This window comes from Erpetoichthys calabaricus, chromosome 1 (genome assembly GCF_900747795.2).
Source record: "Erpetoichthys calabaricus chromosome 1, fErpCal1.3, whole genome shotgun sequence".
Lineage (NCBI taxonomy): Eukaryota > Metazoa > Chordata > Cladistia > Polypteriformes > Polypteridae > Erpetoichthys > Erpetoichthys calabaricus.
In genome coordinates this window covers 126889423-126911691 of record NC_041394.2, presented here as the reverse complement: position 1 = coordinate 126911691, position 22269 = coordinate 126889423, and the positions used below count along the sequence as shown (strand labels likewise).

The 22269-nt window shown below is 37.7% G+C and overlaps 1 protein-coding gene across 2 annotated transcripts in view; it reads left to right on the top strand.

Moving 5' to 3' along the window:
• Nucleotides 1–22269, top strand: part of bmp1a (bone morphogenetic protein 1a) — a 436202-nt gene that overhangs the window by 167192 nt on the left and 246741 nt on the right. For both annotated transcript variants that reach the window (XM_028806048.2, XM_028806058.2), the window contains exons 3-4: nt 9326–9481; nt 13986–14103. In XM_028806048.2, coding sequence (XP_028661881.1) covers nt 9326–9481; nt 13986–14103 — 274 coding nt within the window. The remainder of the gene's footprint in view (nt 1–9325; nt 9482–13985; nt 14104–22269) is intronic.

Here is a 22269-nt window from a genome sequence, read left to right as displayed (position 1 = left end):
AACGGAGGTTGCGGCAGGCAGGTAGGCAGGCAGGCAGGAGTAGGAAGTCGGTGCGGGAGAGCAAGCGAGTGCAGGCTCGCGTGTAGCTGAACAGTGAGCCAAACAGCTGAAGCAGGACGGTGTAGAGAAGGTCAGCTGCATTAAGAGTGTCTCGCCTGTTGCAGAGCCTGCAGGTGAGACGCTAACAGAGAAGAAGCACCGGGGATTGTCATCTGTTTTTTAAAGACTGCATCCTTTTGACGTTTTAACCTCGTGTTAAAGGATTGTTATTCTTGTGTATTTTAAACCTCCACTTCACAACTGTTTTAAGGATTATTTATTTAAAGACTAGCAAAATACCTGCGCTTCGCAGCGGAGAAGTAGTGTGTTAAAGAGGTTATGAAAAAAAAAGGAAACATTTTAAAAATAACGTAACATGATTGTGAATGTAATTGTGTTGTCATTGTTATGAGTGTTGCTGTGTTTTATATATATAAAATGCACACACACACATATAAACATATATATACATATACATATACACATATATATACATATCAACATATATATATATATATATATATATATACATATACACATCCACATATCAACATATATATATACACATATATACACACACACACGCTTTATGGGTGATGATTGTTTTACTCTTTTTATCTTTATTTTATTTTATTGTACAATCAACTCCTATCTGCGCACACCAGGGCGGCCGTGGGCAGATGCGTATGGTGTATTCACTCCATGTTATCGTGCATTGCGCTGTCAGTGGTATTTTGATAAAAGAATTTGAACAACATATAAGAAGCGTATAAATTATTAAACAGTAAAACATTAACATTTAAGAAGTAAAGTTACATTAAGTACTACTGCAGTGCCTTCGGGTATACCTCATTTTTTGTTTGCCCATTACATGCTTAAATGTATACATTTTTTGGTGCACCTACTGGAGAACACGCGACATATAACTGAGCGTGGGAGAAGCATGGATTTTAAACACGCGTTGAGTTCATCTGCTGGTCTCCCTCGTGGAATAACTGGTAATGTTTGACTAAAATCTACAGCGAGTAAAATGACATTACCTCCTATTTTTTTTTTTACGATCTCTGAGATGTTGCTTTTTTCAGTTCAAGGCTTCATAAGCTCTTTTATGTTGTATGGTGTACTTATCCCAAACCATCATCTTTGAATGTTGCAAGACTTTCGCCTTGTATGTAGATCGGGGTAATTACATTCATTGCATTCCTAGTCTGAATCACAATCTGATTGTATGGGTGGTTACCTGGCACTGTAGGGTTGCCACCCGTCCTTTAAAATACGGAATCGTGCCGCGTTTGAGAATGAAATTGCGCGTCCCGTTTTGAATCAATACTGGACGGGATTTATCCCGTATTTTTTTTATCATTTTTTTTTTAAAGCAGCGTCTCATGCAAATCATCCCACACGCATTTTATTAAGATGCCTCCTTTCCTACTTTTGATTGGGTAATACTTGATGTCATCGTTAGTTTGATTGGTGTTTTTAACTGTCCAGTGAGGAGGGCGTGTCTTTTAAGTAGAGTCTGCAAAGTGTTGGCACTGAGATGTGGCGTCAGCGCCATAGTTGAAGCCCCTAATGTTGCGGTCAGCAAGTCGGCTAACATCCGCCATGTGCCGTCTTTCAGTTGCGAGAAGCAGATCATAGAATGGTTGAAACTGTTGCCCCTAACGTTGCGCCACGGCGTGTGGTTCGTTTATACCTCGTGTCTTCTCATTAAACTTTTATCTCGCGAATATGTTATTGCAATCCGCAGCGGGAGCGTTTCTATAAACTTAATTTAAACTTACGTTTTACACCGTGGTTTGTTTCCCTTATGAACATGCTTGTATGCTTAACTCGCTCCGTTCTCAATTGTTTAATTAATTTTTTGCTGTTCGCTGTTTGCGGCTCTTCCTCCATTTCCCCCTACTTCGTTCTTTTATCTCGCGAATATGTTATTGCAATCGTTAACGGGAGCGTTTCAATAAACTGATTGAAAATAGTTTCGCATTTACCTTTTTAGTAAAAGGCGAGCTTTTAAGCCTGAGAAATCACCCCGTAAATGCACACGTTTAATTGGACATGTGTTAATATGTATGGTTACACAGTATTAAAAGACAGTGAACAACGTCAGTTACCTTTGTTCCCGCGTTTGATAAAAGGTGAGCTTTTAAGCCTGAGAAATCACCCCGTAAATGCACACGTTTAATTGCACATGTGTTAATATGTATGCTTACACAGTATTAAAAGACAGTCAAAAATTAACGTCATTTACCTTCGTTCCCGCGTGTGACTCGTGCTGTAAATCTCTTCCTTGTTTTTAGTTCACGTGATTACGTAGGAGGCGTGATGACGCGATACGTGACTCCGCCTCCTCCATTACAGTGTATGGACAAAAAATATGTTCCAGTTATGACCATTACGCTTTGAATTTCGAAATGAAACCTGCCTAACTTTTGTAAGTAAGCTGTAAGGAATGAGCCTGCCAAATTTCAGCCTTCCACCTACACGGGAAGTTGGAGAATTAGTGATGAGTGAGTCAGTCAGTCAGTCAGTCAGTCAGTCAGTCAGTCAGTCAGTCAGTGAGGGCTTTGCCTTTTATTATTATAGATTTATTGAATGCTCTACTGCACTTTAGACACCTGTTTTGATTCTTTTAATAATCAGTTATATTATTTACCAGTGTTATTTATTAAAGGTAGACTACAGTATATATAATTTATCAGTGTTATTTGTTAGGAAAATTGATTTTTATGTTAATATATTTGGGTTGCGGAACGGATTAACTGGATTTCCATTATTTTCAATGGGGAAGTTTGTTCTAGATACGAGAAATTCGCTATACAAGCTCAGTGCTGGAACGAATTAAACTCGTATCTAGAGGTTCCACTGTATTAGTATTTTTTAATTTCCCTTTACTATTCCTAATGCACTTTACCTTGACCTTGACTGTTTTTCTTTTTACTACTAAAAAAATTGTTTTGTTTTTTGTTTTATTAATTTCCTACTAATTCCTGTCTATAACACACTTTTAAAATAAGACGTCTTTCACTAATTATTTCCAGGCAAAGTTACATGTCCTCACAAAGATGGGCTTCATCCTCCAACTGAGGAGGACTTGTGTTTAAATTCTGTTTGACATAAACAGCAACCCCACCTACTTTTCTGTTCCGTCTGTCCTTCCTAAAAATGTGTATCCCTCTATTTTATGCTTATCCGATATTTGTTATTTAGCCAGGTTCATGTTATTTCTATATCATCATAATTATGCTTCTCTGCATACAATTCTAACTCACTTTGTTTTATTTTTGATATAGGTAGCATTAAGGCAAGATATCTTTAATGTGTTACTTGTTTTACTTTTACATTTAAATGGGTTAGAATTTACATTAGTACGCATTTTTGTTTTTTACACTATTGTTTGTTCCCCTATGTACAGTTCTAAAACTGGACTGTCCTAAATTCCCTGCTCCCCCATTCCCTAGTTTAAACAATCCTCACCTAACCAATTCCTATGCCAAAAACACATTGGTGCCCCTCTGGTTCAGATGTAACCTGTTGCGTTGTAAACAGGTCACATCTGTTCCAAAAGGAGTCCTAATGCCCATAAACCTATACCCTTCTACCCTACACCAAGATTTGAGCCTTGCATTAAAGCCTTCTAATCTCCTCAGTCTCACCTGAACTGGCATGTGGCACAGGCAGAACTATAGAAAAGACTACCTTGTCAAGTCTGCTCCTCAGCCTGGCACCTCACTCTTTAAATTTGGATTGCAGAAATGACAGACTACCCTTATGTATGTCATTTGTTCCAACATAGACAGTGACAACTGGCTCTATCCCCACTCTGGCCAAGAGCCTATCTACCTTTCTCTGTCTCTGAAGAAAACCTGTTCTTCTGTCCACCTAATGATCAGGTCCCCAACTATCACTACCTTTCTCTTTCTGGGAAACTGGTTTTCAGCTGGCTGTCCAGCAGATGTAGCCCTTATAGAAGATTGGCTCCTCCAAACTGTTAACTGAAAAGTCCAGCATCAAGCAGGACTTGCATTGCACTGGCCTCATTATTAAAGTTTGAGGTAGGGTTAGGTTTAGGGTTGCCTTAATGTTTTTTTTTATTATTTTATTAAATTAAATGATTTAACTTAAATGGTAAAACTAAAAAAAAAAATGAAGCCAAAGAAAGTAGTTTAAAAACTGCTACAGTTATTTTATACCTTCTAGCCCCTTAAGCTCATGTAATCTTCTCCCCTTGACTGCCTGCTGTTTGTTCATCAATGAGCTTAACCTTACTGTTATCTGTCTGTTCTCCTAACTTTGTGCTTCTCTTATTCTTTACTTAAAAGCTCTCCACTTGCACCGTTTGTACTCCTTAGTATTAGTGAACCCTTATGTTGTCACTCTTTTAACTGCTCTGCTTTCCTGACCACAAAAACTGTTCTATCTAGAAAAACTTGCTTAGTGAATATCTGCTGCTAGTTAATTTCTTGCCGAATTGTCTGCTCCTACAGCCGCTTGTGCCTAACCCGCATCTTAACTCTAGCCGCCTGCCTATATACCACTGAGCCCTTCTCTTTACTGCTTTCAAGTCAGCTGCTGCTTTTAATTTTTTTCCTCACTTAAGGAATCACTGTTTCTGTTAATTATTCATTGCTGCGATGTTGATTATTCAGTTACAGAGACTCTGGTGTCAGCTACTGCTTCTTATTGCCCTGCCTCGCTGATGCTAGTTTGAATACAAATAACAAAAACGAGTACACATAACAAGTAACATTTCCAAATGGACCACCAAACACCCATCTGCTTTTGCTCTTGTGCAGGTGAAAATAATAGGAAAAAAACTTCAAAAGAGGAAAAAAATCTTTAAACATTCTAGAAATTTGATTCTGTTCATCTGGACAAAGTTTTTAAGTGGGAGAAATATTTCGAGACTTATCCAAGTCTCTTCCTCAGTCTCAATTGACTGCAGGTTTCCCCAACCTTATAAACAGTACCTTTGCTTAATCACAGAGACTAGCACCATAGACAAAGGGCCAGTTGATCAGTGATATGCAAATTGTCCACTGATTAGTATACGTGTGAACCATTCATAGAGGGTTGAGGAATGGCTGCAATCACAGCATTGTAAGATGGCGACAGATGTACCCTTAGGCCCCCTCCTCTGTTCAGAGATGGTCGTTCCTTTTTCACGTAAATGGCCTCCTTGATTCCTCTCTCAAACCAGCACTCCTCCCTGTCCAGGATGTGCACCTCTTCATCTTTAAAGGAGTGACCACTATCCTGTAGATTTAAATAGACTGCGGAGTCCTGGCCTGACGAGGAAGCTCTTCTGTGTTGTGACATGCGCTTAGCCAGTGGCTGCTTGGTTTCCCCGATGTACAATTCACGGCACTCCTCCTGGCACTTAACTGCGTAAATTATGTTACTCTGTTTGTGCCATGGGACCCGATCCTTGGGATGGACCAATCTTTGGCGTAGCGTGTTTTGGGGTTTGAAAGTCACTGAGACCTGGTGTTTCGAGAAAATGCGCCTCAGCTGTTCCGATACTCCTGACACATACGGGATCACTAAGGGTTTTTGCTTAGGCGCTGGTTTGAGAGAGGAATCAAGGAGGCCGTCAATTGAGACTGAGGAAGAGACTTGGATAAGTCTCGAAATATTTCTCCCACTTAAAAACTTTGTCCAGATGAACAGAATCAAATTTCTAGGATTTCCTTACCTGGATTATTGAGCATGCATCGAGACTTTAAAAATTCCCTCACAGCTCCTTAGTGTCAACTAAAACACAAGTTCTCTCTCATTTGCAAAGATGACGTCAGCACATTTCTTAGATTGTTTAGTCTTATGTATATACAACTAAAAGTATTTTAATAGCTATCCTAAAGGGCACAGGCAGCCAGTGTAGTGAGAGACTTGTCAGATATGCACAGACTTTATCTTTTTTACTAACATTTTTGCTGCTTTTCTTTTTGGACTAATTACAGCCATGTTATATTTTTAATGGATATCCTGATAGCAGTGCATTGCAGTAATCTAGACAGCTAAAGACAAAAGCATGTATTTACTTTTCAGGATATTGCAATGATATAAAAGGTGTAACTCTTGTGATATTTCTTAAGTGAAAGAATGAGTTTTAGTAATATGGTAATTGTGTAATTTGAAGTTTAGCTCTGAATCTAAAATGAGACCTAGATTCTTTACTTAAGGCCTTATTTGTAAAGCCAGATGGCCTAGTTTATTTCTAAGGTCTTCACTTTCCAATGACTTAATTTTACAGTATTCAAATCAAAAGTAAATATAATCTAGCATCTCTGTGTATTTTTGTCAATCTGCTTAGCATTAATTGTGCACTGACCTGACATGACTTTAACTCCATCTTAAAGGGAGCAGGGGCTCATGTGGTTGTCTACCATCATTTTATTGATGAGCACAGGGTGTATTGGTTACAGTAACACCAGCATCACTTATTAAGTAACAAATCGATATAGTTTCTTAAAATTTAATATGGTTAATAATTTAAAAGGGTTTCAACACACATAACAAAAAAGAGAAAACACATCTAAAGTGGTAACAAGTGTCCATTTTTGTTTTTGACAGTGGAGGGATTGAAGACAAAGTTTTGCGACCAAATAATTTAAATTAATACATAGCCCAGTGTGTGGAAGAAAGGATTAGTCAACAAGGTTTTCTAAATCATCTTTTTAGGAGTTCATAGTTCCACTTTATTCTAATCATTTGATTTTTAACATCTGTTCTTCAGTGAGTTTTCATTAAGTGTATCAGCAGCATACTACTCCAGTTAATTATTTTAATGGCTTTAGTTTAAAAGCTGCTCCTGCTTTAATTAACTGATTTAATTAACCGATTTCTATTCATTTAACAGTATTTTACTTTATTCTTATTTGCTCACATCCACTTATGAAACGAGTGTACTATACTATAATTACAAACAGTATATAGTAAGGAAAAAATAAATTTAATATAAATGTATGACAATCTTAAAACACTAACAGACAAACTTCATTCATTAAATGCAAAAATGTTTACTCGTATGCAAGGTGGTTTTAAGACCAAATTCCAGCCACCTATTGTCAACTGTGTTCTTTAATTATTTTAATATAAATTATTTCACATGTCATAATGCAGGTAAATGAGTGTTTGCATGATTCACAGTCATTGGTTTTATTGGTGTGAAAATTCCACTAGTCCTGTACCAGAACTTTCCTTCAGGTGTGCAGATGTCTCTAACATTAACATTAACTTGCCAAACTAATATAATCTGTCCCTCCTTATGCAAATGGCTAGTGAGACATGCACTATTAATATCACAAAATATCAATTAAACAGTTGCATGCTGGTGCCTTCTGTCAGATCATTGTGATAACCCCCTGATATAATCATCTGACAAAATACTGTAATATACATTTAAATGTTGAGTAAACTGAGAGCAACCATACTCTTCCCAGGAAAATATATTGTCTGTGAACTGCCCAGATTGAAACTACAATTCCTCAAGTTACTGTAGAATTGATTGGCTTTGAGACAAAAAAAAATGCAGTCACAATAATATATAAATAACACCCAGACTATACTGTATGCACAGTAATGATCCCAACACAGGGTCTGTCCTGTAGCAGCTTCAGCCACTTTGTGGCCAGGTGTTTTCTGGACAGTACAAGGCTGGCAAATGAGTTAAAAAAATGTTTACATGCTTGTTGTTTCTGTGATTTTTTTAAAGCTATCCCCAAAAAACTAAATGGACCAAATGATGCTGGACTTTATACCTCATCACTAGCTTGCACTTCATAGCACTGACAGGAGTAAACCTGGAACTGAAGCATAAATGTATGAGTAATAAAAAGCAGTCCTAATTGTAATGGTGAGAATAAAGAGCTGTATCCTTCAAGTGCAAACACCAAACTGGAAACTGGAAAGGTCAAGTTGCTTATGTTCACACGCAACCACAATTTAACTGAGAACACTGCATAATAAATAGAGCTTGCTCCTTGAATCAGAACCAGACTTGCAGCACCCAACATGAAGACTGCATACGACATTAAACATATTCTGGAAAATTGGACATAAATGCGTAAGAAGACAAAGTTGAGTGTTGTTATAAACATTGTAATAACCATTAAATTAGTAAGAAGGGAAGCTTATTACTTATTTTTCACATCTGGTGAGGCTGTGCAAAACTGGTTCTTAATGTAGAAATGCCACGATTATTAGTCATAATAAAGCTTTGGGTATACCACATTCACTAAGCTTTACATCATTTCCAGCTCTTTAGACATTGTCCATAGTACTTAGGGTTTGGCCAAGGTAAGCAGTTTCTGAAGAAAAGTACTACTTTTTCATATCCCCAAGAAGGAACATGTTCAATGTTTGGACAAAATTTATTATAAAACAAGTGCATGAGATATGGTTAAATGCATTATTTTGTTTAATGCTAAAAGTATCTCAAAATAGCTGAAATAAACCCCATGTATGTTTTATATAAGGGAGTATTTATTTCCATTATATCCATTGAAGTTGACCTTGACAATGCCCTCACCCCACTTTTTCAATATTATTTCAGATAAATATCATACAATCCCAAAGACATAGTTTTTTTTTAATTATTGTTGTCAAATTACAAATACATCAGAATGTTGAATTATGAGTGGTTGTTTTTACCATCTGCCATGTGAATCGGAACTTTATTTCCATACTTGCAAATAAAATTCCTTAGGTCTGTATTAATACCAAATATAATGCCTGTTTATGATAGATGTATTTCCTTTATTGATTAGTCTCATCAATGCATGGCCGGTGACTTGCTCATGTAATATTTTACCATTATAAAAATATTTTGTAACTAATTTCAGCTTGTCAGTGATTGTAGACCAACCTTCCAAAGTCATATTTTTTGCAGCTACTATTTTTATATAGTTTTTTTCTTCAGAAATGATTTATTCTAAAGTAATAATTGACTATTATCTTGTAGTAAATGGTAGTTACTAACTGGACATGTATTGCCTGCTTTTCTTTCTTTCTTTCTTTCTTTCTTTCTTTCTTTCTTTCTTTCTTTCTTTCTTTCTTTCTTTCTTTCTTTCTTTCTTTCTTTCTTTCTTTCTTTCTTTCAAAAACTTATATGACCTAATTAGAGAGCTTTGCTTTATGAGCCATAACTTTATAATTTATTCTCACGAGTTATATACTTTGTTGGCTATAAAATGAGAAACTGTAATTAGCTTTCAAAAATGACTTTTTCCTTAAAGGGTTATAATAATGTTTTATTCAATTATACTTTTTTTGGTAAATTAAACAGAGCCTGGAGTTAATGCAACCAATGACTACCTCAGAAGAGAAAGAAGGATTGGCACAAGAAGAAGACTTTTACGTTCTAAGCGAGCAGCCACTTCTCGACCAGAAAGGGTTTGGCCGGATGGAGTTATCCCTTATGTCATCAGCGGGAACTTTAGCGGTAAGCCTTTCGCTCACAAAGCCTTCTTTCTGTGGTAATAATACGAGGGGCATTCAATAATTTATCTACCTCAGTAAGTTTTCAAAAAAAATTTCTTTTATTCAACATACTTGCTACTTTCTTTCATAGATAAATTATTGAACACCCCTTGTAGCATAAGTAGTAGTGTCTCATGTGTATCCTGTCTCACAAGATATACAGTATAAAGTTGTACTAATAGTTTTTAATTTAATATAATGTGGAATTTGATTTTTTTTCTTTCATACAACCAGATTAATTCTATTTTACAGTAATACATATAAAGCCAGGACCTGGCAGCAAAGAGTGATAATTAACCCTAAAGGTTATGCTAGTCTGTTTAATATATCACTTTCACACACCCATACCAAATCAGTTTAAAATTAACAATAAATGAGTACATTTTTGGTGTGGTGGATAAAAACTGAAGTACATCTGAGAAGAAGCTATGCCAACAAGGATAAATGTAACTCTATATAATGACTGGGCTAGTCTGTGAAGTCTAGAAAACTTTATATTATGGCTATCATATGATACATCCTTACCAGGTCCTTTGCAGAACAAATAAAATTACAAAATGTTTCAATACATGATAAACTATAAGGAAATTCAGTATAACTAATTATAAACAGATACTATGTAGGAATATGTACAATTGGATCAGTGAAAGAGTCAAATTACATATAATATAAACAGAGGTGGGTAGAGTAGCCAAAAATTGTACTCATGTAAGAGTAGCATTACTTCAAAATAATATTACTCAAGTAGACGTAAAAAGTAGTCCACCAAAAACTTACTCAAGTAAGAGTAAAAAAGTACTTGGTGAAAAGACTACTCAAGTACTGAGTACTGTTTGAAAATAATAAATGATTTAATAATAGATTATTTGCTTTGAGCCTGTGCTGGAAACAATGAAATCTCAAGAGTATCAAGACGTTCTGGAGCGAAACGTACTACTAAGTGTCAGCAAGCCCCATCTTGGTCTAAGGTCATGACTCTTTCAACAGGATAATGACCCAAAACACATTTCTGAAAGCACCCAAGAATGGCTAACAACAAAACATTGGATTATTATAAAGTGGCCTTCTATGAGCTCTGATTTGAATCCTATCGAACATCTCTGGAAAGAACTGAAAAATGCCGTCTGGAGATGGCACTCTTCAAACCTGATACAGCTGGAGCAGTTTGCTCTGGAAGAGTGGGGCAAATTACCCTTGAGAGCTACAAGAATCACTTGGCTGCAGTTGTGCAACAAAATATTATGATAAAGGTCCCATAATTTTTGTCTGTACCATTTTTAGTTTGTGTTTATATTTTAAATATTCTATTGAATGAAAAATCTAAAGCGAGGTTTGATTTTTGTTAAATATGGAATAAACAATAATGGGGGCTAATTTCTTTTGTCAGTTTGAAGTTATTTCAGAGACAATTGAGTTCTTCTTTGTTATGGAGCAGTAACAACAAATTTGTCTACAAAAAGTACATGAAAGTTTATAGCAAACATCTCAAACTCTGTATTTGCTGCTGTATTCATTTCCAGACAGTTTTCTTAATTAAAAAACAATTAGTGACAATTGTGAAGCACACTTTGTTGGGTTAATTTTAGTTAATTTACTTTTCAGATTTAGAAATTGTAAACTGCTGCATTCAGTCTTTCTAATTTTATTTTAACGAGATAAAAGATGGGAGCTAGAAACTGATGTATCTTTACTTTCTTCATAAGTTAAAAACCAAGACTCATCCTGTCCAGAACTTATCACAGAAATGACCAGTTTAGGCAATCAAATGCCTTTTCAACATCCAACTAGAGCAACACTGAATGGCATGGCAATGAAAGTGTTTGTATCAGTAGTGTGTTGGAACTTGCATATGTTATTCAGAGTTTGACAAAAACAGATTAATATGGCTTGATCAGTGTGGACAAACAATTAGTTTTGCATGACAGTTCAAAAAGAGCAGTGGCCTAAAAATCTTGTGTAGGATAGGGTCTTTATCATGTTTTAGATAATCGCTGTACTGACCCTAGGATTTAAATGGTGTGAGTGACAAAGATTAGCTTTTTGAAACATACAAAGATAAAGGCTGTTTACAAAATGTTTATAATCTCAGTTGGAATACCAGCAAGATTAGAGGCCTTTTCTTCAGACATAGAGCCCAGATCTCTTTCATGTACACTGTAATGTGGACATCCAAACACAAAGCTTCCTTTTCATGAGGCAGGACATGCTTACAGTTTGGACTTATCAGAAAAATACTTGGTATAATAATTGAAAAACTGCTTATTAGTTTACATAATTTAGTTTGTCAGAGGATCATTGCAACACAAGTAGAGAATTTGCCAGGCATAGCGCAGGACAAATAATAAAGGGCCCGGGTGAAGTGAAACTGAAATTTCTTGCTGGAGTGTATTCAGTTCAGTAGTAAAGTTTGAACAACACAGACAGAGGAGAATCAAGTTTACTGTATAATTTCAGAGCAGTTTATTTAGAAGGAAAATAATCTGAAAAATCTCAAATGCAGCCTTTCTCAGCCTCCTACACGATATCTGGATCCTCCACAGAGCTAGTGTGAATCTTGAAAATCCATTTAGTTTGTCCAATAACGATTAAATTAAAATATGTATTTTTAATAATATTAATATTTTGACTTTCTATCTTTACATGTGGGCTAGCAAGAAAGGATGGTAAAGGTTTAGGAGGATATATTTCTGATTGGTACTGGAACAGGCAGATATCTAAAATAAGAGGGTGCAACATTTGGGAATAAAAAAACATATTCTGCACAAGTCTGGGGTTTACGTCCTGAATAAAAAAAAGTATACTGCGTGGTGACAAACTGATGAGGTGAACTCTATCAACTAAGATGAGATAAAGTTTTAGGAGAGGAATGTGGTCACCGAGTTGGCCCTTAACAAGAAATGGATCTGTAACAGAGTATACATGTTTAGTTATATACTTATGTAATTTCCCTGATAAATGAGTAATTTAATGGCAATATTGAACAAAAAAGGGCTGTAGTATGAAATAGATACCTAAAGGTTGGATAAAGGGTCCTTCATTTAAGAACTCTATCATCTTGAATACTATGAAAAAAAAAAACTTCTGTCTCTCAGAATATTTTAAATAGCAGATAATGAAAGTATGAAGCTTTGCAAAGTCTGCATAAATACAGATTGTTCTGTTGATGCTTTCTGTGTGCATTGTGGTGCCATTCGATATAGGAAACTTATCTTGGCCAAGCCTTTTCCAGAAAAGAAACTGTGTTGTCTTTATCTATACAATCAGCCAGTTAAAAGTACAGTGTACAGTATATAATATCATCACCCTGCTTCCTTGGTACAGAAACTTCACTGTCAGTGCTTCAGTTCGTTGAAGTAAGGACCCATGCATTAAGCAGCCGTTATGTATAGGATGTCACAAGATTCACCCACAAATAAATGATGTTATGTTTTTGCTTACTATTGTACACTCAGATGAAAGTAAGACCACTGTGTTCCACTCCATCTGTATTGTGTTATGTAATTTGGACATCTCACACATTTTCCGATTAAAAAGTTATGCATACGGGGTTGTTCACTCTCTCTGCTCCTATTTTGTTTAATGTATCTCTTAGCCTGTGGGTCAGGATATCTGCACATCACACCTGTTTACTTGTATATTAATTTTGAAAAACTTTTACATAGTCCTGTCTCACCCCCTCATTCACTGGTGAAAAATCCTGTCTTCAATTCAAAAGCATGAACCAGTGTGAAGGGGCTTCCTGTTTGTGGACTACTTTCATTTTGTGGAGGTAGTTTAGTAAAACAGTTTGTACATGGTGAACAGATGACTGGATGACTTGACTTGTGGATTATGCAACGTTTATAACATTAGATTTTTTTCATTGCAATTTTTATACTGTTTGCTGTTTAGCATTGATTACTATTGGCTACTGTTCCGTGAGAAATGTTATGTCCAATCTTCACGAAAACATGAGGTTAAAAAATGGCCTATTAATTCCCTGTGTGTACAATTTTTCAAAATGGAAAAATATTGCCATGCTATAATGGCAGCACAATTGCCAGCTCAGCACATGATGTGAAGAATGACAGAATGCCACAAGTTCTGAAGTACTGGATACATACTGGATGTTTTGATTTTTTTTTTCTTTGAAAGTAAATTGTATAATTATTTAGATCCAAGTATCACATTGCAGCCTGAAATGTTTTCATTTATTATGCAAATACTAAATTTTGAATATTCATATGTTCATATATCTGATTTAACTAGCAGAGAAACATTGAATTACTGAAGATACTGCATATGATTTGTGTTAAGTAGTCTAAAGACAGTTTAGTATCTAGGATTCTTGGTCTGGCATCTTCATTTTAGTAGGTTTCCCCTTTGTTTGTGCTGCTTATACAAGCTGTTTTAATAATCATTAAAAAAATTAAATCAAATTTAATAATAAATTAAATTAAATTAAAATCATTAATATCATCTCCTAGGAACCCAGAGAGCCATCTTCCGGCAAGCCATGCGGCATTGGGAAAAGAATGCTTGTGTAACCTTCATTGAGAGAACTGATGAAGAAAGCTATATTGTATTCACATACCGACCATGTGGGTGAGTTTGATTTGCTGCTGTTTAATGGGACATTCTTCTTTTACCTTATGGAAAGTTCCCAAAGGTGTCTGAATTTTATGAGAAACAAATTAATTTTTTCAGTGGCACTACAGTAGCAAGTGGGAATTTTCAGATTCATTTAAGAATAAGTTGCAAGCTTTTACTGTTATATTTGAGGGAAATATAAAATGTGTTGCAACGTTTTGAGAAGTTTTTGAATATTTTGTCTACAATACAATGATTTGTCCTCTCTGCAAATTACCTAGAGAATGTATTATCCATAGAGGGTACTATGAACATTCATATCATTTCCCTTTATCATAAAATAGTTTGAACTGTTTTGTGTGAATATACAAGCTGGCACATATCATTACGTTACTCTTAAAATTACAGAAGTAAAGGTATCATAATTAAATTCCTTCAGGTGGCATCTAGATTATTCCACCATTGCAAAATGGAGCTCATTACACTTATTCCTTGCTTTGGAGGATGCAAAATTGTCAAATACTTCCTCTTCATTTAGCCCAGAAACGAATTACTTAAAAAATATAATGTTATTTAAGTATTTATGCATTAGTATTCGTTTTAGTTTATTTTTTCCCTCATCAGTTTTAAATTTAGTATATTTAAGACAGCACAGTGACAAATGGTAAGAACTGCTGCATTACAGCTCCAGGAGACTATGTTCAAATCTCAGCCTATCACTGTCATTGTACAGTTTGTATGTTCTCACCTTGTCTAGCCGTCTTTTTCTCCACTATTATGAGTTTCAGGGACAAGCAAGCTAGGTTGGTAAGTGTGTCTAAGCTGACTTTTTGTGGGGGAATAACAGAGTGTACGTGAGTGTTCTCTGCATTGTAATGATACCTGTACAGGCAGTCCCTGGGTTACGTACGAGATAGGGACTGTAGGTTTATACTTAAGTTGAATTTGTATGTAAGTCGGAACAGGTACATTATTTTAATAAATGCTACTGTTGACCGACAGTAAGCAAGTGCTCTGCCAATGAATGATGGAATTTCACCTCTCTCTGACCTTTTTATTATTTCTACTTTATTTTCAATGGTGATGGTTTTTCTCTTCTATACTGTAGCACCAGCACTTGCATCAGATTTGTGTTTGAGACATTCTTGAAGGGTGAAGACAAAATAAGATGAGCTCTTCTGCACAGTGCTATACAGTACATGCTATCACAGCAGGAAGGCACCCGTCAACACGTCTGATGTACTGACAAGAGACAACTTCCTGCTATGTGCGTAACAGTACAAGCAGGCTTGCTGTTGAGAATGACTGGGGGTGGCGAGGGGGAGGGGTTCATCACCAGCCCACCTCACAGTCACCTCCACTACAGTATGCTACCTACAGCGTCCGCCCACCAAGAACGAACATGGTGCGGCCAAAGACAGGTAGTGAATCGCCCAACCCCAATTCAACAGGCAGCCATCCGAGGCACACTACAATGCTACCCCTGCCACTCCGTTCAGCCACAACTGGGTCACCGCTTGCAGCATTACCAGCCGTGTGTGTTGAGCGGGCAGTGAAACACCCCCCTCCGCTCCATCCAGCCTACGTCCAGTCAGGAGCAGTAGCTGTGGCGGCGTAGTGGGCGGGCAGTGAACCATTGTCCTGCACACGAGTGATAGCTGTGGCACCAGTGACTATGGACCACGGGTCACCGCTTGCCTCCGGGAGCCACCCCGAGGGACACTACACTGTGCAAGCAGCGAAATCGCCCCCCTCCGGTCACCGCTTGCAGCATCCCCAGGCCAAAGATGATGGAGTGGCAGTTATTGAGGCGCATGGGGACTACCTGTATAGGTTTATGTCCAGACTTGTGCTTGAAGCTTCCATGAGTAGTCCTGAAAAATGGATGGATGATCAAATAAATCTGGTCATCTGACTGTGAGAAGAGTAGTTGATCTGAAAGCACAAAGTATAATTTGTTGAAATTATTAAGCCTTAAGTAAATACCATCAGTCTTAGTAAAGTAGGATAATTTGGTAGCTTGAAACAAGCTCTTTCTTCGTCTGAATTCATTTTGGTTTTGTCCTTGATTAATTTTTATGTGTATATTTTTTTTAAGAAATCCATCTTACCAAACCTCCCTGTAGACATTTATTTCATACTTACATGTTAATAGAATGCAGTTGAAATTTGAGAGAATTTGAGTTACAGGGTGGAGTCATAACTAATGCACTTTTTGAAACAGCAGGATTTATATTTAGAGCTCTTACCACATGAACTCTCAAAAAAGCCAGTTCAAGGTGACATAAAACCTCATAAACCTGCCATGTATATTGCTATTTTATATTGTTTTGACTGCACTTTACAATCCAGTCTGGATTGGATTTTCTAGCCATATATCTGCTGCTTGAAGGCAAAGCTGTGTTTTCAAACATATTTAAATTATGATGTACAAAATATGCCTTTTTTTTCAAAAACAAGTACAAAATTTGCCTGCAATTTGAACATATTGTACTTTGTATTATCTCACTCTTATTGAATGATTCATGCTGACCTAACTGTCATTGTTAGCTCCAGTTTTTTAACAGATCCAACATTTAAGCAAAACACTTACCAGTTGTAAGCATACACCATGTCCAAAAAAGATGATATGATCTTAAATTATCAAAGATTTAGTTTGTGCTGACTAAAACAGTTGTTTTTGCTTTTAACAGTAAAAATAAAATCTGCCAATGGGGTAAGCAAATTTTTCTTTACAAGATTTCTTAAAATAAATTAAATAACCTTAAATACAAACTTCTTGATAAGTCAATAAAATACAGTATAGAAAACATGGTTGAATGGCTTGATATAAAAACTTCACTTGCTTAGGTTACATTTTTTGCAGTGCACCCATTTATGTAAAAGTCACAAAGGCAATTTAATTTTTCCTACAACTTGCAGGAAAAATTTGGGGGTTGTGGCAGGATTGGAATTCCAGCCACTGTAAAAAAAAAAAAAAAACACCTCACAGTGTTCCACACAAACTAGGGTGGTGCTGTGGTGTCACCCGTTTTCACGGCTGCACTCGGGGCCTAATTTGGGACCCTGGAATGGTTCGTTGTGTGGTGGATGCAGCAACACACTGTATCAATGCATGATTCCAACCACTCCTCCTCTCTCTCTCTCTCTTTCTCTGCTTTATAGAATCATAATAATAAAATACAGAATGTGAACCACTGCATAACTGTCTTGGTGAAGAAAGTGTGCAATAGATAGATAGATAGATAGATAGATAGATAGATAGATAGATAGATAGATAGATAGATAGATAGATAGATAGATAGATAGATAGATAGATAGATAGATAGATAGATAGATAGATAGTACTATTATATAATCAAATAATGTGGATTTCCGAATGACATTGTGTTTCATTACAAAACCCCATTGCAGAAAATTTCACTATATGCTAATGTTGGACTGATACTAAAATTTTGGCATTTATACGGATTCTAGCCTTCGCAACTCAGTACCAGTAAAAAATGTGTTTTAAAGCAAATAAGAGAGAACTCCTTTTCAGCCTTCTCAAGCCTGCTCAGTATTTAACGTATTTAAAACGTTAGAAATTAAGACGCTTAAAGATCTTTTTTAGAGTGTGTATATTTACATGTTATGAAAAATTATACTCCAAATTTAATTTTTCAGCTACATACTTTTTCTTTTATATGCAAATGAGAAATTCTGTTAAACAAAACCTACACAGTTTTCCACACCTCACACACATAGCTATCTTATAGGCAATAATAGCTAGTCTTGTTGAAAACTCCTACACCATTTCAACAATATATAAAATAATTTCAAAGAATTTACCCTTCGGTTATCCTAGGGAACAGAGGGAAGGGACATTTCAATCAGCATCTCAGAAAAAGACTGGACCTTAACAAGCATAGATCACACTGTAGTTTAATATGCACCAAACATTCCATAATTCAAGTAAAAATCTTTCATTGATTACATTTATGTTGTTTAAAATTGTTTAAAATATAGCCAGGGCAAAATCCAGCTTGAGAGTGTTGACATCTAGCTACAACATCACCAACACAACAGCATTTTGTCTAAATTCTAGGATGTTTTTGAATGAAGTTAAGAGCCCATAACAAACTTAATATTCTCAAAGACACTTAATTCAGTTTGGGGTTGGGAGGAGCTGGATTCTGTCTCAGCAGCATCAGATACAAGGCAGGAAACTGTATTGAACAGGGTACGAGTCCATCGCAGAGCCTACACATGCACACATCCAGACTCGTACAGAATCCATTTGAAAACTGTAGTAAACCTAAGCAGAATTTTTGAGGACATGAGGAAACATTCAAACTCCACATGGACCAGGCAAGGATTGAAGTTTTGTAACTTGTGCATCATTGTAGTGACAGATGACTATTCTCCTGCAGATTACTATGTGATATTTGCCCAAAAAGTTTGGCCACTTGGCCTATATAATATGTTGAACTTCATATAAGGTATGAAAAGTTGATCCTAACTCCACTTGTCTTGCCCAAATCTATGTACGTATATATCCAGAGGTGGGTAGTAATGAGTTACATTTACTCCGTTACATTTATTTGAGTAACTTTTTTAAAATATTGTACTTCTAAGAGTAGTTTTACTGCACCATACTTTTTACTTTCACTTGAGTACGTTTATGAAGCGGAAACGCTACTCTTACTCCGCTACATTGGGCAACACTTGAATCGTTACTTTTTTTCCATTATATACGCTATATTTTTGCCAGAGAGAAGCCACCACTGGATCTACTGCATGACTGTTTCACCAATCACACGTAGCAATAATAATCACAAGACTCCGTTTCACCAATCAGACATAGCCATGCAGTCACATGACCACACACAAACTGTAGCGGCATAGCGGCACAAACTCAGCGGACAGGGAAAGAAAGAATACAAGTGGAACCTCAGTTTGCGAGCATAATTCATTCCAGAAATGTGCTCGCAATCCAAAACACTCGTATATCTAAGCGAATTTCCCTATAAGAAATAATGGAAACTCAGATGATTCGTTCCACAACCCAAAACTATTCATATAAAAATGATTAATACAAAATATAAAGTAAAAATACATAAAACAAATTAACCTGCACTTTACCTTTGAAAAGAATCATGGCTGGTGTGAGTGAGTTTCTAAACTCTTGTGGGATTTCACCCAACGGGACAACACGCGGAAGAGCGTCCCGAAGTAACTGCAGGCACCCAGCGCTGTAGCAGTTCTCTGTAAAAGCGAATCCGTAAAGATCACGGTCATGCTATAAGCACCTGCCATTGATGGGTGATACAAGGAACAAGGAACATTATAAATGCGCAGGGCACAGTATTACTTGGCCACTAATCTGGGCATGACCCTGCCTGACTGCTGTGTCTGTGTATAGGAGAGTGGCAGATCCTGCTATTATAAATAGCTGAGCTGTTCCTGCTTCAAGCTAAATAAGATGGTGTCGCTAAAGTATTGAGATTCAGCTTCATGTTTTGGGGTGCAAGACGGGGGACTCACACATCACAGCACACACATGTGGTCATGTAGTAAACAGAATATGCTCGTACGGATGTTGACTATATGAGTGAGGCACGCCGACTGACGATTGCCCACAATCCCGCAGCAAGAGAGAGAAGAACCATCAGCTCAGTTGTGATCATGTGACGCTCGACAGACTAAGTGTATACAGACTACTTGTATTGCAAGACCACGCTCGTTTATCAAGTCAAAGTTTATTAAAAATTTTAGCTCGTCTTGCAAAACACTCACAAATCAAGTTACTCACAACCCAAGGTTCAACTTGTACATGAAAAATGAGAGCCAACTCCTGCTGAAGCTTAACCATCACTTCACTGAGTGAAGAACAAGCATGTTTTAACCAAACATGCACAGACACAGACAGTCAAGGTAAAATGAGACTTCTTGTACGTGCACAAGCTGCCTTGTTCTAATGTTATTTTCTATCAGCTGTGCTATTTGTAGTTGTACATTGTAGTTCCAGTAAGAACAGTACGCTGCTATGCTAACAACAAGCCATGGATTACAAGTGACATCAAGGGCCTTTTGAACCAGAAGAAAAGGGCTTTTAAAGGCGGTGATCAGCATGAGCTCAAGCGCTTGCAGAAGGAACTCAGAGTCCAGCTCAGGCTGGCGAAGGAGCAGTACAGGAGAAAGCTGGAGCAGAAGTTGCAGAATAACAGCATGAAGGAAGTGTGGGATGGGATGAAGATCATCACTGGCTGCAGCTCGAAGCGGGGTGCCACCATCGAGAAAGACGTGAAGAGAGCAAACCAAATGAACAACTTCTTTAACAGGTTTGACCACCCTAACCCACTCTCACCTCGGAGTACTACACCCTCCACCCATCCTTCTGCTGATACCAGCATAGGAGAGACATCCCCACCCACAATTACAGCAGCGCAGGTGAGCAAAGAGCTGAGGAGACTTCGTGCCAGCAAAGCAGCAGGTCCGGATGGAGTATCGCCACAACTGCTGAAGGTCTGTGCGCTGGAGCTGGGGAGTCCTCTACAGCGCATCTTCAACCTGAGCCAGGAACAGGGGAGAGTCCCAAGGCTTTGGAAAACATCTTGTATCACCCCAATCCCAAAGGTATCACGTCCTAGTGAGCTGAACGACTTCTGGCCTGTCGCTCTGATGTTGCATGTGATGAAAACCATGGAGCGGCTGCTGCTTCACCACCTGAGGCCACAGGTACGCCACGCCCTCGACCCTTTGCAGTTCGCATACCAGGAGAAGGTGGGAGCGGAGGATGCCATCATCTATATGCTACACCGATCCCTCTCCCACTTGGACAGAGGCAGTGGTGCAGTAACAGTCATGTTTCTGGACTTCTCTAGTGCCTTCAACACCATCCAACCTCTGCTCCTTAGGGACAAGCTGACAGAGATGGGAGTAGATTCATACCTAGTGGCATGGATAGTGGACTATCTTACAAACAGACCCCAGTATGTGCGTCTCGGGAACTGCAGGTCTGACATTGTGGTCAGCAACACAGGAGCACTGCATGGGACTGTACTTTCTCTGGTCCTGTTGAGCCTATATACATCGGACTTCCAATACAACTCGGAGTCCTGCCACATGCAAAAGTTCGCTGACAACACTGCTATCGTGGGCTGCATCAGGAGTGGGCAGGAGGAGGAGTATAGGAACCTTATCAAGGACTTTGTTAAATGGTGCGATACACCTGAACACCAGCAAAACCAAGGTGCTGGCGGTGGATTTTAGGAGGCCCAGGCCCCTCCTGGACCCCATGATCATCAGAGGTGACTGTGTGCAGAGGGTGCAGACCTATAAATACCTGGGAGTGCAGCTGGATGATAAATTGGACTGGACTGCCAATACTGATTCTCTGTGCAAGAGAGGACAGAACCGGCTATACTTCCTTAGAAGACTGGCATCCTTCAACATCTGCAATAAGATGCAGCAGATGTTCTATCAGATGGTTGTGGCGAGTGCCCTCTTCTACGCAGTGGTGTGCTGGGGAGGCAGCATAAAGAAGAAGGACGCCTCACGCCTGGACAAACTGGTGAGGTAGGCAGGCTCTATTGTAGGCATGGAGCTGGACAGTTTGACATCCGTGGCAGAGCGACGGGCACTCAGCAGGCTCCTATCAATTATGGAGAATCCACTGCATCCACTAAACAGTATCATCTCCAGACAGAGGAGCAGCTTCAGTGACAGACTGCTGTCACTGTCCTGCTCCACTGACAAACTGAGGAGATCGTTCCTCCCCCAAACTGCGACTCTTCAATTCCCCCCCAGGTTAAACATTAAAATTATTCAAAGTTATTGTCTGTTTTTACCTACATTTTTATTACTCTTTAATTTAATATTGTTTTTTTTTTTGTATCAGTATGCTGCTGCTGGAGTATTTGAATTTCCCCTTGGGATTAATAAAACTATCTATCTATCTATCTATCTATCTATCTATCTATCTATCTATCTATCTATCTATCTATCTATCTATCTATCTATCTGTCTGTCTGTCTGTCTGTCTGTCTGTCTGTCTGTCTGTCTGTCTGTCTGTCTGGAGAGCAAATGAATATGCAGTATTATACTGTCAGTGTACAGTATATCTTGTCACTGTAAGTAGTTTGCGCTGTTCAAACATACATGGTACCTACTGTAGATATTGGCTTCAGATTTGGAACT